At 53.1% G+C, this 14,913-nt stretch overlaps 1 protein-coding gene across 1 annotated transcript; it reads left to right on the top strand.

Annotated features, from left to right (window-relative positions):
- Positions 1-3,961: 3,961 nt before the first annotated feature.
- Positions 3,962-12,901, top strand: MIS18A (MIS18 kinetochore protein A). The gene is made up of 5 exons (XM_037040551.1): positions 3,962-4,308; positions 7,256-7,322; positions 9,216-9,338; positions 11,513-11,609; positions 12,127-12,901. Exons 1-5 carry the CDS (start codon positions 3,975-3,977, stop codon positions 12,205-12,207), a joined length of 702 nt encoding a protein of 233 aa, XP_036896446.1. The 5' UTR covers positions 3,962-3,974; the 3' UTR covers positions 12,208-12,901.
- The last annotated feature ends 2,012 nt before the right edge of the window (positions 12,902-14,913 follow it).

The following is a 14,913-nucleotide window of genomic DNA, read 5'->3' on the forward strand; positions in this document are numbered from 1 at the left end:
CAGCTCCACAACTCGGAGCCCCGTCAGGTCTCAGCTTTTCTGTCTGCAGAGTTTTCTTTTCTGCTCAAACGATGCTCTGTTTGAGCATCACTACGACTCCTTCTCAGCTGAAATGGATTGTGATATTTCTGAAAATTACATGTTCTTCTTGTTATTTTTAACTTGCTGGAGAATTAACTGACTCTATTATAAAGACGGGAGAGTCGTGATTCCACACATAACCTAGGAGGGGGGCAACTATTTAAAGAACATCCTGTGCTGAGGATTTTGTAAAATGTGAAGCCCATTCCTGGAGTTCTTGTTTCACCCCTGGAGCCCAGGTGTAAATACCCAACCATGCACTCGCCTCAGCACTCTGGACGTCCCTCAGGAGGGCTCTGGCTGTGCTGGAGGGACCCAGGGTCTCAAGGCACAGGCGGCATCCTCTGGGTGCCAGCTGGTGGGGGGAGGCAGCTCGGGGCCCTCTGGCTCCCAGACGGAGCTCAGCCAGCAACAGCGGGACGGAATGGCTCTTCACATGCAGCTGCAGGCAGCTCCGTACATGCTGGGGGGTCAGAGGACTGAGTCCCAGCGACCTGCTGTCACACTCCATCGTCATTTGCAACTGTGAGGAAGTGCGTGCAATTAAAATCGAGTCCACGTAACCAGACCCACGAATTGCCGCTGTTCTCCAGTCCCAGGGTGCCTTTAAAGAGCCATGAATTCTTCCAGCCACACTGCCGAGGCCTCCTTCGCTGCCTCTCCCCCTCCCAGTGGCTGGCTCTGCTCGCTTTCTCGTCTGCCCTGCCCCTGGCTATTTCCACTCCCAGGCTAAGATAGGCGACAAAGGGGTCAGGACTGAGTTCGCTTGAATTGGTTCTATTGTGAGCTGGGTTTGCACGCCCTGGCCTACCGTGGTTAGAACCAACTCTCTCCCCTGGCCCCTTGGAAGCTCCCTGCACTGGCCACCTCCCTCCTCGACACAGCTGCACACCCAGGCCCCGGAAGCCACCCCTTGGGCGGGCTGCTGCCCCCAGCCCTGGGTCTCCAAAGCCCCCTTCCCATTTGGACGCTTACCCCGAAGCATCCTCATCTTCCCAGGTTAGCTTCTGGGGCAGAACTTAGGATGCCAGGTGACCAACCCGCCATTAAACATCATGTTAGGTTGACAACCTGCCCCACTCCCCCTTGTGACACCAAAACAGCGCAGCAGCCCGCCCCTCCTGGTGGCTGCTGGGTCCTCAGACGCCCAGGGACCCACAGGCTCGGTGCTGGTTCCCCCAGGTCTCTGCTCCGCTGGAGGGAGGCCACCCTGCCCTTCTCCAGGTCCTCCCTGTCACGCCATCTCAGTCACCACTGCCTCCCGTCTTTAGAGTCCGCACACGTGGGGATGGCCTGGTGCGCACTGTGGCACGCCCCCCTGACCTGGTCTCGGAGTCTCAGTCACAATTTCACCGCAACAAACCGTGAGCGTGCGCTTTTCATGGCTGCGCAGAACAGCACAAGGGAGCCTGCAGGCTCACGCAGCTGAGATAGTCCAGATGGAGGGCGGGCGCCGCGTGTCTCTGTGCTTCTCCGGGTTCTGTTCCGATTCTCCAAGGAACCACCGGGGTAGTGCCTCCTTCTTTGCGTGGAGGGAGCAGAGAGCCACTGGGCCAGTCTTGAGATTCACTCTAATTGGACAGCATTTGACAGCGGAGGCGGAGCTGTCATCCCAAGCCGATCCCTACAGCTAGGGGAGAAGCACCACGTGCCCTTGGCCTAGGGCTGGGGTGGAGGCCACCCCACATGGGTGACTGTGGAAGAGAAGGGGGCTGTCCTGATTGGGTTAAACCCCGGGGGACCCATCCCGAGAATTGGTGGTGGTGGTGGCGGCGGCAGTGGCGTGGGGAGGGGGGCGGGGTGTTAGACTCAGCCTTACCCGGATGGGAGTCCAGGAGGCAGCTGAGGCCACGCAGCCCAGAGTCATCTTACTGGAGCATCTCATTTTGTCCCCACATGAAGTATGATGTTATGGGCACCCGAGTAATTTGCACTCGTAATACTTGGGACTATGGGGAAATCCATTTTGCAGTGAGGCTAATTTCTCCATTAGGCAAGGCACCTCGGGCCCATCACATATTTTTTAGAACCCCACGAAAATGTTTTATTTTCCAATCAGAAGGAAAAGAAACTCTTAGATCAAAGAAAGTTTTTTAACATTTTATTTATTTATTTTTAGAGAGGGGAAGGGAGGGAGAAAGAGAGGGAGAGAAACATCAATGTGTGGGTTGCCTCTTGCATGCCCGGGTACTGGGGTCCTGACCTACAAAACCCAGGCATGTGTCCCGACTGGGAATCGAACCGGCTTGCAGGCCGGCGCTCAATCCACTGAACCACACCAGCCAGGACAGAAAAATGTTTCTACATATAACATTTATACATTGGTCTGTAACAATACAGTTGGAAAATATAATTTGTATTATCATTACTTTTTATGGAGGAATGGGCCCACGAAGGTCAAGTGCACAGGTGAGACAGTGATCGGTGCCCGCTTTGCATTTTTTCTTTACTGCAAGGAAACCCCACCCTGGAATCTAAGTGTTGCCGCAGCACCTAAAGTCCGAGACAAACAGGTCATCCCTTGAATTCCAAGATCACTACCACTTGCTTGAAGACGTGCGTGCGTTTTATGAGCCTTGACCTAGAGACGTGGGCTAGGCGGCCGCAGCCCTGGAGCTCGGCATTGCCTCGTCCACAGCGGCAGACGCTGGGAAGGCGGTGCGGGGGCGGGAACAGGAACCTGAACGGTTCGAACTGTTCCTCGGGTCGGAGGCTGACGGACGCGGGCACAGTGCGCACTTCGCGTCACTTAACCTCCGGAACCACGCGCTCGACCCACGAAGCCGATTCTGGGCGGGCGAGGGGCGTTTCCGGCTTCCGGCGCGGGTCCGGCCTCGCGGGAGGGCAGCTCCGCCCAAAGCTGCTGACCCCGAAGCTTTTGCTTTTGCCAGAAGCCACCGGCACTGAAAGTGGCCGTAAACTCTTGTGACGAGTCTACCTGATCAAGCAAAGAGGGCGGCGACGTGGGGCACGCCGCGGGGGGCGCGGGAGCAGATCCCGGGCCCCGGGGAGCCTTTCTCTCCTGGGAGGCGACCAGGTCGTCCGCGACGGCGCAGGCCGGTCCCCAGCAGGCTCTCCCGCTCCGCTAGGTGGTGCTGGAGAGCCAGAGGCGGGCTTTCGGGGACAGCTGAGGTGGTCTGTCCTCGTCCCCGCCGAGGGGCGCGACCTCCGCGACGGCGGCGCCCAGGTCCGGACGGCGGAGGCCGCGCCCCCCATCACCAAGCCATCGCACACGCGTGCGGTGCCGGCTGCTCCCTTTCGGGGTCAGTGTCCCGAGCACCCGGCTCTGTCCCTCGCCGAGGCTGTGCAGACAGACCCGGGCACGGCGTCCGTACTGGCATCACCTGGCGCTGGCGAGCAAGGCCGAGTCCGGGGCCACCGGCCCGCTGAACCGCATCCGGGGCGGTGGGCCTAGCGGCCTGGGCTTTAACCAGCCCGCAGGTGACTCGGGCACCTTGCGCAGGGGCCAGCCACGGAAGGCAGGTGCGCCCCCACTGCTCCCCGCAGGGCGCTGCGTGGGCGGCGCATTCGTTTGCGAACGGCCGCGACGGCCTCGCTGAGGGGTTCGGGCGCGTAACTTTGTGGAAGACATCACCCCTCTGTGTCAGGAGCTGAACTCCCCAGGAACGTGTGGCCATCCCACCCCCAGCAGCCACCATTTGGAAGGGCTGGAAGCCTCACGCACGCGCAGAAACTACCCCGCCTGGCACCGCCCAGCAGAGCGGCGCTCTAGCTCGAGCACGCGCACTAGCACGCTGTTCGCCGCCCCTCCTCCGTCAGGCCCCGCCCCTAACACCGCCTTCCCTGCCGCGCTCCGCGGTTTCCTCCCGCCCTGCGCGTGCGCAAAGGCGGTATTTTTCCCGTGGTGCTCCGCGGCCGCCCGGTTTGAAGCTATGGCGGGTATTGAGTCGGAGGAGAGTTGCAGAGGATGCTCCTCCGCCAGCTGCGCGTGTGGCGAGAAGGGCACGTGGAGCGACTTCTCGCGGTTAAGCCAGCGACCCTCGGAAGTCTCGAGCCGCCACCAGCTGCTGCAGCAGTGGACGACCACGTGGGACTCCCTAAGCGGGGCCATGTCGGTGGCGGAGAGGACGCGGCGCGAGGGGGCTGCGGTGCCCTCCGAGGCCGAGGATCAGCCGCTGGTGTTCCTGTGCGCCGGTTGCCGGCGGCCGCTGGGCGACTCCCTGAACTGGGTGACCTGCCGGGAGGACAATTGCATCCTGCTGCGCTGTCAGTACCCGGGCTGGGTGCGGGGCGGGCATTTAGGCGCTACCCAGACTCTGTAAGAGCAGAAAATAAGAGAGGGTGATCGGCTCCGGGGAGAGATGGGGCTCACGAGTGACAACTACTTGTCTGGGGTCCCCCAGCCATTCATCAGTAGAGGTTGAACCAGGCTTGTTGTGAGCATCAGTCAATAAAAACAGACCAACTGAATAGTAAGCATGTGGGGTGTAGGCACGCTGTAGCGCGCCCCACAGACATCAGTGGGCTGTGACTTTGGTAAATAATGTCGCACATGGTATATTTAGCAAGTTCAGCCCTTTCGCTCCCTGCTCCCTGCAGGGGTACGCCAGGATTGATTTGCAGCCTCTTAGCACCTGTATCAGCAGACGCCTTTACCGTCTCGCAGAGCAGACAGAACACATTGTTACCAACAATTTTAAAAGAGAACTTGCAATGAAAGCACTAGTAATCCCAGGAAAACTGGAGGGTGGGGGGTCTAGTAGAAAAGTTAGGAAGACGAGTTCTAGCTTTTAATCCTGGGGCTGCCCGTTACCTGCGGGTTTCCTGCATCCACTCCTTTTGTTGCTCGCGTAGTATTCACACTTATTTAGGGGAGTGGGTCACGTGTGTTTTTTCTTAGTGTAAATATGGCTATTTTCGGGCTTCTGGGTTTCAAGTTGAAGTATATGCTCCGTTTAATTATGTAACTATTTTGATAGCAGAAATTCACCAACAGTTCATTGCTGTCCATGGACTAGTTTCCTTCCTGGGGTAAAATGATGGGAGAAAAGGAGGGCGCCCGTGTCCGCTGTTACCTGAAACTCTTAACACCTGCTGTTTCCCATAAGGACAGGTCACTTCATTAACAGTGATCACTGAGCCAGCATATTTAAACATGTCAACTTTTTAAAAACACACTTGAGGTTGTATTATTTATACATTAAGCATCCTTCTTTATTACTCCGCACGAGTGTTCTGAGTATTTCTCCCTGTGAGTGTGTAGGGACAAACCTCCTGATGGGAGCAGATGCTGGCCCCTTGCTCACAGGCGGCGGCACAGCCGGGAACTGGCCCCTTTCCTGTTCGGGTCCAAAGCCTAGATGCCTCTCTGCCTTCATTTTCTCCTCTGTAAAGTGGGGGTTTTACAAATTGAATGCACTGCACCAATGAAAGATTAAAAAATGAACTCTTGGATTAATTTTCATTCCCTCTGCCCCAATTTGAGTTAGTTGAATTAGTTTTACTTAGTCGACATTCATAACATTTACATACTATTCTGTAGCCATAGCCTGGTAATTTAGCTTTAATATAATGTTTATATGAAGTCCTCTCAAGTCCAGAACTCCTTTTTTTTTTTTTTTAAAGATTTTATTCATTTATCTTTAGAGGAGAAGGGAAGGAAAGGGGGGAGAAATATCAATGTATGGTTGTCTCTTCTGTGTCTTTCGCTGGGAACTGGCCTGCAACCCAGGCATGAGCCCTGACTGGGAATCGAACCTCGATCCCTTAGTTCATAGGCCTGTGCTCAATCCACTGAGCTACACCAGCCAGGGCTCAGAGCACCTATTAACATAAGGCTTAGCCCTGGTTGGTGTGGCTCAGTGGATTGATCACAGGCCTGCGAAACAAAGGGTTGCTGGTTCCATTCCTACTCAGGGCACATGCCTGGGTTGTGGGCTGGGTCCCCAGTAGGGGGCGTGCGAGAGGCACCTGCACATGGCTGTTTCCCTCCTTTCACCTCTCTAAAAATAAGTCCAATCTTAAAAAAATAAAACATAAGAAGGCTCGTTTATAGCTTAAAAAATAAACCTCAGTTATTTATTTGATAAATTGTCATCAGTTGTCTCCCCCTCCTCAAGAAAACTTTGAGTGTGAGTGCTTGGAAATGTCTTTCTGTTGTCTGTAGACATGAGGCAGCTTGGCTACGTGTCCAGTTCTGGGGTCACGCTCTGCTTTTGTCAGGCCTGGGAGCAGCTGGTACCCAGGCCACGAGTAGAATAAAGGTGAGGCTTGAGGAGGCAGGAAGGGGCCCCCAAACCCAGGGCCTTGTGGGTTGTAGGGAGTCAGAATCTGTTCTAGTGAGCGAGGCGTGTGAGCAGGGGCCAGACGTGACCCCGATTTGCTTTGGAGGAAGCGTGGAGGTTAGGCAGGAGCTTGTGCAGCGGTCTAGGCAGGAGGAGGCGGGGTGTGAGGGCTGGAGGGAAAGCTGTGAGATGGGATTGATGGGCTGCTCAGCGCAGTGGGTGATCGGGAAGCAGGGTGACACCCCGGTTTCCGGTTCGAGCAACAGGATGGAAGGAGGTGGGACTTAGACTGTAGAGGAGGCGAGAAGCCAAGGGCACGTTTGGCCCACGTTTGGGCCGTTTTAGGTCAGTGTCCCGTTGTCTCCCCTCCCCCCCCCACCTTCTGTCCTACGGCCCTGGACCTGGACCCGCCAGCCATGTCTCTTCTGGGGTTCAGCTGGGACCCCTGTCCAAGTCACAGTCTCAGAGATTTTGGCTGCTCCTTGAGAGCCCTCAGTTCCTTTTAGAGAAGTCAGCTCAGCGTTCGACACCTGCAGGTGTGGGCATCGGCTCGTAGCGTCTTCTCAGTTCTGGCCCCAGTTTTACTGTGTCTGGCAGGTGCGCACAGCAGTTGTTGGGTTGAGGTTCTAATTGTTCCAGGTTTTGCTGTCAGTTGAATTTTTCCCTCTAACTTCATTCATTTTGTTCATTTCAATTTAATTTGGTTTTCTGGGGAGGCAAGGAAATAACTCTTATTCCACTACCCTTTTGCAGAAACCTTTGCACACTTAGTTTTAAACCACGGTGCCTGTGTGTGTGTGTGTGTGTGACTTTGGGCTCTTTTTCTGACCCTCCTAGTTCTAAAATAAAAGTTGAATTACAAGTTCTCTAAATGTCTGTGTGTACATTATAACCAACCACATTAATAAATTATTGTTCTTTTTTTCTAGATGTTTCCAGTAATGTTTCTGTGGACAAGGAAGAGATACTATCCAAACGTGAAAACGAAAATGGTTGGTGAGTGAGGCTGTATCTATGTGAATATGTACACTACAGAAAAGGTTTATTTTTCAGACAGAAGTCTTTAAAAAGATTATTACCAGTAAAGATTACTTGGGGTAAACCTTTATTCCATGGTAATCAGTAGAAAGTTAGTCATTGTTAATTTATCATCTCTTGGGTGAAATTTATCATCTCTTGGGTGATGGTGGTCTCTTGTAGATATTGAGGTGGAAAAGTTTTTGTTTTTTTAAATGCTCTCTAGGACCTGGCTCTTTGTTCCGGGTTGCTGCAGAAACTAGAACCGCTGCAGAAACTAGAACCCCCGCCCCAGTGCCTATGGGGGAGGGGTGCGGTCTGCAGGGAGTTGGAGGAGTTTGGAGTCTGGGCTGGCTCCGGGTGACTGGCTCCGCGTGATGGTTGGGGTGGGTGATGGTTGGGGTGGCTCATTCAGGGGCTCTTGTGCCGGTGTGAGTCAAGAATGCTTTTTTATTTTAATTATTTATTTTCAGAGAGAGGAAGAGAAGGAGGGGAAGGGGGGAGAGAAGGAGGGGAAGGAGGAGAGAGAAAGAGAAATATCAGTGGGAGAGAGTGGTTGCCTCTCATGTGTTCCTTGCTGGGAACTGGCCTGCAACCCAGGCATGTGCCCTGACTGGGAATCGAACTGCGATCGTGTGGTTCACAGGCCCACGCTCAATCCACTGAGCTACACCAGCCAGGGCAAAAAATGCTTTTACATGGAGCTACCTTCTGTGCCAAGTGTGACACTGTCACGACCGTTGCCCGATTGAAGTCCCCGGTCAGCACCCAGCTGTGCGTGGGCCTGTTTTTTGCATGAACATGTGCGGAACGGTAGATTTGGGTAGGTCAGTTTGACAGGCATGTTTGGGCGGTGGAGCGGGAGTTTGAAAGGAGACTTGAACTGGCCTTGAACTGGCCCTCTGGGAGAGCCCGGCTCAGAAAGTAACGGGAACAGAGGGGCCACCTTGTGGGGAGCAGCTGTGAATCGTTGAGTGACGTATTTGTGGGTCACCTGTGTGGAACGTGCCTGGAGTCGATAGGAGAGTGTTAATGTCGAAACATCAATTTTTTTAAAAAGTCAGGAAATACGTGCGGACACTTGTCAGAGGTTTGCACAGCTCCTGGCGGAGCCGGGTAGGGGAAGCGCCCTCTGTCGGCTGGAGGCCGCCAGCGTCCCCGCGGGACTGGGGAACCGCAGCCACGGGCTGTGGCTCCTGCTAGAGGAAGCCGGGGCACCTGTCCCGGACGGCAGGTGCCAGTCACCGCCACTGCTCCTTCTGGAAGTCCTCTGAGTGTGCAGAGCCCGGGCGCTGGTCCGTAGTGAGTGAACAGACAGTGGCCCCTCCATGTGCCCGCTGCAGCCCGTAGGCCAACACTCGCTGTGCCAAGCGCCGCTTTACCTGACGCAGGCGGCGCATGTGCTGTGGCGGTGGGGGCCGGTGGTCGCAGCAGAAGCCGTGTGGCCTGCGGGCCCGAAATATTGTCCCCTCCCCCGCCTCGGAGTGCTGGTACCCTCGGCGGGCTCGCGGGACAGGGCAACACTAAAAGGGCATGCAGAACCTTTTTGTCTTATTTCCAAGTTTTAGACACTCTTTAAGGTTACTAGGTTGAAACATTTACTTCGCCCCAAGCACCCGCCTAGTCTTCTGTGTTGTCACCCCCATACGCGCCCCTTGTCGCTAGGTGCTTAAAGCAGTGTGGCCTGGAAGTGACTGCGTCCCTTGTGTAAACATCTTACTGTCATTCTTTTCCTGCCTTGCACACGGGGCTTAGCAGAGTCAGGATGACACACTCATCGACCAGAGAGTTAGGCACTTGTGGGTCGTGACGGCGGGGCCGGGGCAGCGGTAAGACTGCCCCGCTTGCTGAGCCGCGGCCTCTCCCCCGCAGCACCCTGCAGACGCTGCGCTGCGCAGGCTGCGAGCTGCGGCTCGGCTACTTCTACCGGTGCACGCCCGGCCACCTGGACTACAAGAGGGACTTGTTCTGCTTCGACGTGGGCGCCGTTGAGAGGTAACTGGCGGACGGACTCCTCACCTGAGTGCCCGAAGGTGTTCGGTGGGGCAGTTGGTCTGGAAAGGTCACAACTAATCAGCCCTTGGGTTCATTTATATTTTTAAGCAATAATTTCTCATAATACAGCCAGTGATTCTTTTTGTTTTGTTTTGTTTTGACCCGATTTATTTGGCATTGAGAAAGTCAGACATTCAAAATTATAGCGGAAAACGTGTGAGAACATTTTTCCGAGTAAAAATAATGTTGAATAGTTCTTAAAAATAAAATTTAGCCCTGTCTAATGTAGCTCAATGGATTGAGCACGGGCCTGGGAACCAGATAATTGCGGTTCGATTCCCAGTCAGGGCACATGCCTCGGTTGCAGGCCAGTTCCCAGCAGGGGACGCACAAGAGGCAACCATACATTGATATTTCTCTCCCTCTCTCCTTCCCTTCCCCTCTAAAGATAAATAAATAAAATCTTAAAAAAATAAATAAATAAAATTTAATTTAATAGGAATTTTTTAAAAAAGCATTGGTGGATTAATATTTTCAGTTTTACTTTCCCCCTCAGTTTTTAGCCTCCTAGAATACCCTGCAGAAATAGGAATTTCAAAACTGGGTAGTAAACAGTCCCCTCGGTGTTCTGGGAAAGCAGAACTGCGAAGTCCAACCGTTTCTATTCCCTTGAGTCTAGTCAAGAACCGTCCTCGAGCTGTAATGGCATAATCGATAAAATCGATTAAAAAGGAATCGTCTTCTCTCCTTTGGGAGGGGCGAGGGCTGCCTCCGCTCTCAGAGTTCAGGAAGCAAGGCGGGTTAGGGTCTGACGACAACCTCAGGTGTCTGGTTGGCCTTTCTTACAGGAAACACGAAATTCCATAGATTAGTCGGCCCTGCTGTGTTTTCACGTGCCCTGGAGAGGCGGTGACCCGCACTCTCCGGGGGCGGCGGGAAGGAAAGGCGGCGCCTGCGCCTTGGTCACTGGAGGCGGTTTGTCACTCCTGTTGAATCTCCGGCATTTTCTCTTAAAAATATTTAAAACTCAATTTTTATTGTAATTTCTGATTACTCTGTAATAAGCGTAGTTTTGCCACCTTCTTTGAAACTGGAATGGTTCCAATGAGAACTTTCAAATCTGCAAACTGTTTACAGCTCTCGCACCCAGGAGCAGGCCCAGGGCCGCTCCTGAGTGCGGGGCGCATGGGTCCGCCTGCAGATAGCACGGACCCGCCCCGGCTCTCCCACGGAAGTGGGGGCCCTGCCGGGCCAGGCCAGGCGCTGCGGGGCCTCCGCGAGCCTGACCGGTGCGGGAGGAAGGAGTGAGGAGGAGCTCCTGGGTAGGGTGTGTGTGTGTCGGGGGCCGTCTCGGCCCAGCGCGGGGTGCAGACCTGCGCATGGAGGCCTCTGCCCTGGGGCTCCCGGTGTGGAAGCTCCCATTTCCTGAGTGGGGGAGTTGACGGTCAAGTTACCTCTTGGGGCGGAATCTCAATGCCGAGGAACCTGGTTTGTTTCAGAAGTGGACGCACTCTGTGATGGTCATCCACCGCCTCATAAATCACTCGGTGCCATTTAATGTTTCCGCCTCACCCTATTTTCCTGGGCCATGTTGTACATATGTAGTCAGCAGGGTTTTCAAGACGTGACTGATCTTATAACAGAAGTGACATGGCAGAGTCGCTACAAGTGGTAACAGTGCGGCTCATCAGGGCGGTGGGGCCCCTTTGGCTTCTGAGCAGCGCTCACCCCGCACCCCGAGTGTAGCCGGCTGCGGGGCTGCCCGCCGCCCGCCCCCGGGTGGTCTGCGCCACCGGGTGCAGCGGAGCATGGTTTGGGGCGGACTGCGGGGGGCTGCCCGGAATCGGGTTGGTAGGAGTCGGCTCCACACGTCGTTGTTCGCTAGGCTGTGCAGGTTTGAAAGTGCACGTGCCGGAAATGCTGCCTGAAGGAGCTTCAAAGTGGAAGTTTGGGCCCTGAGCGTTCGCGTTTCGCCACCCTTCCTGTCCCGGGGCGGGGGGCTTAGAGTAGCCGGAGACGCGCGGGCTCGCCTGGTTGTGCGCAGGCGCAGCCGTCTGTGGCGGGTGCTCGCTCGGTTCTGGCGCGGGGAGTCATGTACTTAGGAGTTTAATATTGTTAACGAACACAAGTTTAACGTTTGCCCACTTGCTGTATTTTCACTTTGTACTGTGCAGCTATGTTTTAGGGTCCTCGGTCAAGCAGATCGTGTCCGAAGATCAAGAGGTTTTCAGTCTGGAAAGCAGAATTGTGATAGAAAACTCCTTGAAGCAGGTAACTGACCGTCCTGCAGGCGCGTCCTCTGCGTGCGGGGCGCCCCCACCGCGCGTCCACGGGCAGAGCTCCTCCACGCCGCGCCATGCTTGTTTATCAGTTCGCGTGTTCGCACGCTTGGTGTGTTGGGACACACTGCAAATTAAGATAAAACTCTATTAAAAAAAGGATAAGGCCGCCATTTCATGCCAAAGTCAACGTACTATATATCCTAAAACTATTACACTGGTAGAAACACATGTTTGTGTCCAAGCAACCTGCCCCTGACAGCGTCTGCTCGAGGCAGCACACAACAGGTGAGTGAAAGGGCATCGATGCGGGGTTGGAAAGAGCTGGCGGTCGGTTCGGGTCTCATTTCCGTGAGATTCGGTTTCAGTCATCCCACCGAGTGCGCACTGAATATCGACGTGCGGTGTCTAATGTTCAGCAGTGCGTTCACGACGTGTGTTCTAACCGTTTAACCCTGTGTGTTTTGATCACGAGTGTGTCTGTGTTCTCGTATTTCCCGACGCACCAGATGGAGGACGTTTTGAAAGTACTGCAGACGAAGCTGTGGGACGTGGAGACCAAACTGGCCTCTTCTGGAGCCGAGGGCTGAGACCGGAGCCGAGGGCTGAGACCGCTGCGGGGCTCCCGCCCCAGACTTCGCTGCCCACGGCCGGCCGGCCTGCGCCTGGCCGTTCTTGTTACGAGTCACTTCGCTGAGAACTGGAGGCCCTGATTGGCCGCACGCCGTGTTGTTTCTTTTATTGATCAGTGAGAACAATCGTAAAAATCGAAATTTTAAACCTGTTTTGTGATACTTGTTGGAAAAGGGGTTTAGGAGCTTTTATTCTGATAAGAAACTGGAAACTGCCATGATTTCTGAACTGTTTCCTCCTTTGTATCCAACTGGTTATTCTTCATTTTGTATTTTCTTTTATCTTTGATGTTTGAACGATACTTAATACCGTGTGGTGAGAAGAACCTTGGCAGCTGTCCACTGTGAGTGGGTCTTCTCTAAACATGTGCGCACAGCAATCTGGAGAAGTTGGGCCATTGAATTATTTGTCCAGATTATTTGGAAACTTGCACGTGAACAGACGATCATGAACTCTGATAAGAAACCCCGCCCCGTTCTGTTTATTCACTACTATATGCCTCTAAAATCTATAAGAATATTTACCAAAGAGGGAAGCAGTCACCTCTGAGGGCAGGGTGCCGGGAAGTTTTCAGTTTCCCGGTTATCTATAATGTGAGATTTATTGTAAGCATGTGTTATTGTTAAATCAGGAACAGAATAAAGATTAAAACAGGTGCTTTCTGATTGATTTTTTATGAAACCCAAGGATGTGTTATGAAACCCACACCTTTTAGTGGCTTAACAGCAGAATTTCCGGCCAAGCGCTGAGGCGTGGAAACTCTCACCGCCTCCGCCTCTCTCGTGCGGGGCCAGCGTTGCGCGTGCAGGTCCCTTTGTGAGACTGGCGGTGGCCTCAGGTTGGCCGCTGTTGGGAGTATTTACACCAGAGGAATCAGCAAGTGCTAAGAGAAAATGACTTTTTAACAACCAGTCAGACCAAGTCCTAATGTATTATCACGTATTAAATCTAAAATGAAAAGCTGTTTCTTAATATTTCAGTGACTACAGCCACATTCTGTTTCTCTTCCGGAGAAAAGGCAAACCACAGTTCACTCACCCCTGGGGCCCTGTGGGGGGTCGGTTGCAGGGTCTGCCTGGACACCAGAGCCCTTGGGTGCTTGGGTCCCTGATGTGAAACTGCACGACACATGCCCTCCTGTCTACTGGACACCACCAGCAGCAACCCGAGGACCCCCGCAGGGGAGATGCCAGGTAGGTCACGTGGTGAGACTGCATTCGGGAAGGGGTGACGGGCGACAGGTCCCTGCGTGGTCAGTACAGATACCGTCACAGGCCCAACCACGTAGTTCATGGCAGCAACTGCAGCGGTTCTTCCCTGGTATTTTTAGAAATGTTTTATTGGGCCCTGGCTGGTGTAGCTCAGTGGATTGAGCCCAGGCCTGTGAACCACATAATCGCGGTTCGATTCCCAGTCAGGGCACATGCCTGGGTTACAGGCCAGTTCCCAGCACGGGATGCACGAGAAGCAACTGTACATTGATATTTCTCTCCTCTCCTTCCCTTCCCCTCTAAAGATAAATAAAATCTTTTTTAAAAATGTTTTATTGGGTGTGCTGTTACAGGTGTCCCAACTTCCCCCTTTGCCCCCTCTACCCAGCACCCCCCACTCCCCCAGCCCCCCACTGTTGTTCACCTCCATGGGGTGTGCAAATACGTTCTTTGGCCGCTCCGTTTCCTTTCCTGTTCCTGTGGCTGCTCTGTAACTACCTGTTTGTACTTCCCAAGCCCTCATCTCTCCCCCTTGCCCCCACGACAGCCCTGTCCCATCTGGTGACCATCAAAACGCTCTGTAGCCACGATTCTGTCTCTGTTCTTGTTTGCTTAGTTTTTCTTTTCGTTTTTTAGATTCAGTTGTTGATAGATTTCTATTTTTTTGCCATTTTATTCATAATTTTTATTTTCTTAAATAAGCCCCTTTAACATTTCATATGATAAGGGTTGTATAATACTGGTTTGGTGACGGTGAACTCCTTTAGTTTTTTTCTTGTCTGGGAAGCACTTTATCTGCCCTTTGATTCTAAATGGCAGCTTTGCTGGATAGAGCAGTCTTGGCTGTAGGTCCCTGCTTTTCATGACTTGGAGTATTTCTTGCCAAACCCCCTGGCCTACAAAATTTCTTTTGAGAAATCAGCTGACAGTATTATGGAAACTCCCCTGTAGGTAACTAACTGCTCTTTGCTTGCTGCCTGTAAGATTCTTTTTAAGATTGTATTTATTTATCTTTAGAGAAGAAGGGAAGGAGAGAAAGAGAGAAACACCAATGTACGGTTACCCCTTGTGAGTCCCCTGCTGGGAACTGGCCTGCAACCCAGGCATGTGCCCTGACTGGGAATCGAACCATGATTGTGTGGTTCACAGGCCCGTGCTCAATCCACTGAGCTACTCCAGCCAGGGCTAAGATTCTTTATCTTTAACCTTTGGCATTTTAAGTATGATGTGTCTTGGAGTGGGCCTATTTGCATCCATCTTGTTTGGGACTCTCTGTACTTCCTAGACTTGCATATTTCCTTCACCAAATTAGAGAATTTTCTTTCATTATTTTTTCAAATATATTTCCAATTTCTTGCTCTTTCTCTTCTGGTATCCCTATGATGCAAACGTTGGACCCTGTGAAGTTGTCCTAAAGGGTGCTTACACTATCCTCATTTATTTTTTGGATTC

Source organism: Sturnira hondurensis, unplaced genomic scaffold (assembly GCF_014824575.4).
Source record: "Sturnira hondurensis isolate 20B ecotype Veracruz unplaced genomic scaffold, ASM1482457v3 Scaffold0002640, whole genome shotgun sequence".
NCBI classification, from domain to species: domain Eukaryota; kingdom Metazoa; phylum Chordata; class Mammalia; order Chiroptera; family Phyllostomidae; genus Sturnira; species Sturnira hondurensis.

Excerpts from the sequence above, each read along its gene's own strand:
- MIS18A (XM_037040551.1), top strand. The coding sequence starts at position 3,975 with ATGGCGGGTATTGAGTCGGAGGAGAGTTGCAGAGGATGCTCCTCCGCC. Across the intron at positions 4,309-7,255 it reads CAATTGCATCCTGCTGCGCT|ATGTTTCCAGTAATGTTTCT; the intron begins GTCAGTACCCGG and ends CTTTTTTTCTAG. Across the intron at positions 9,339-11,512 it reads GACGTGGGCGCCGTTGAGAG|CTATGTTTTAGGGTCCTCGG; the intron begins GTAACTGGCGGA and ends TGTACTGTGCAG.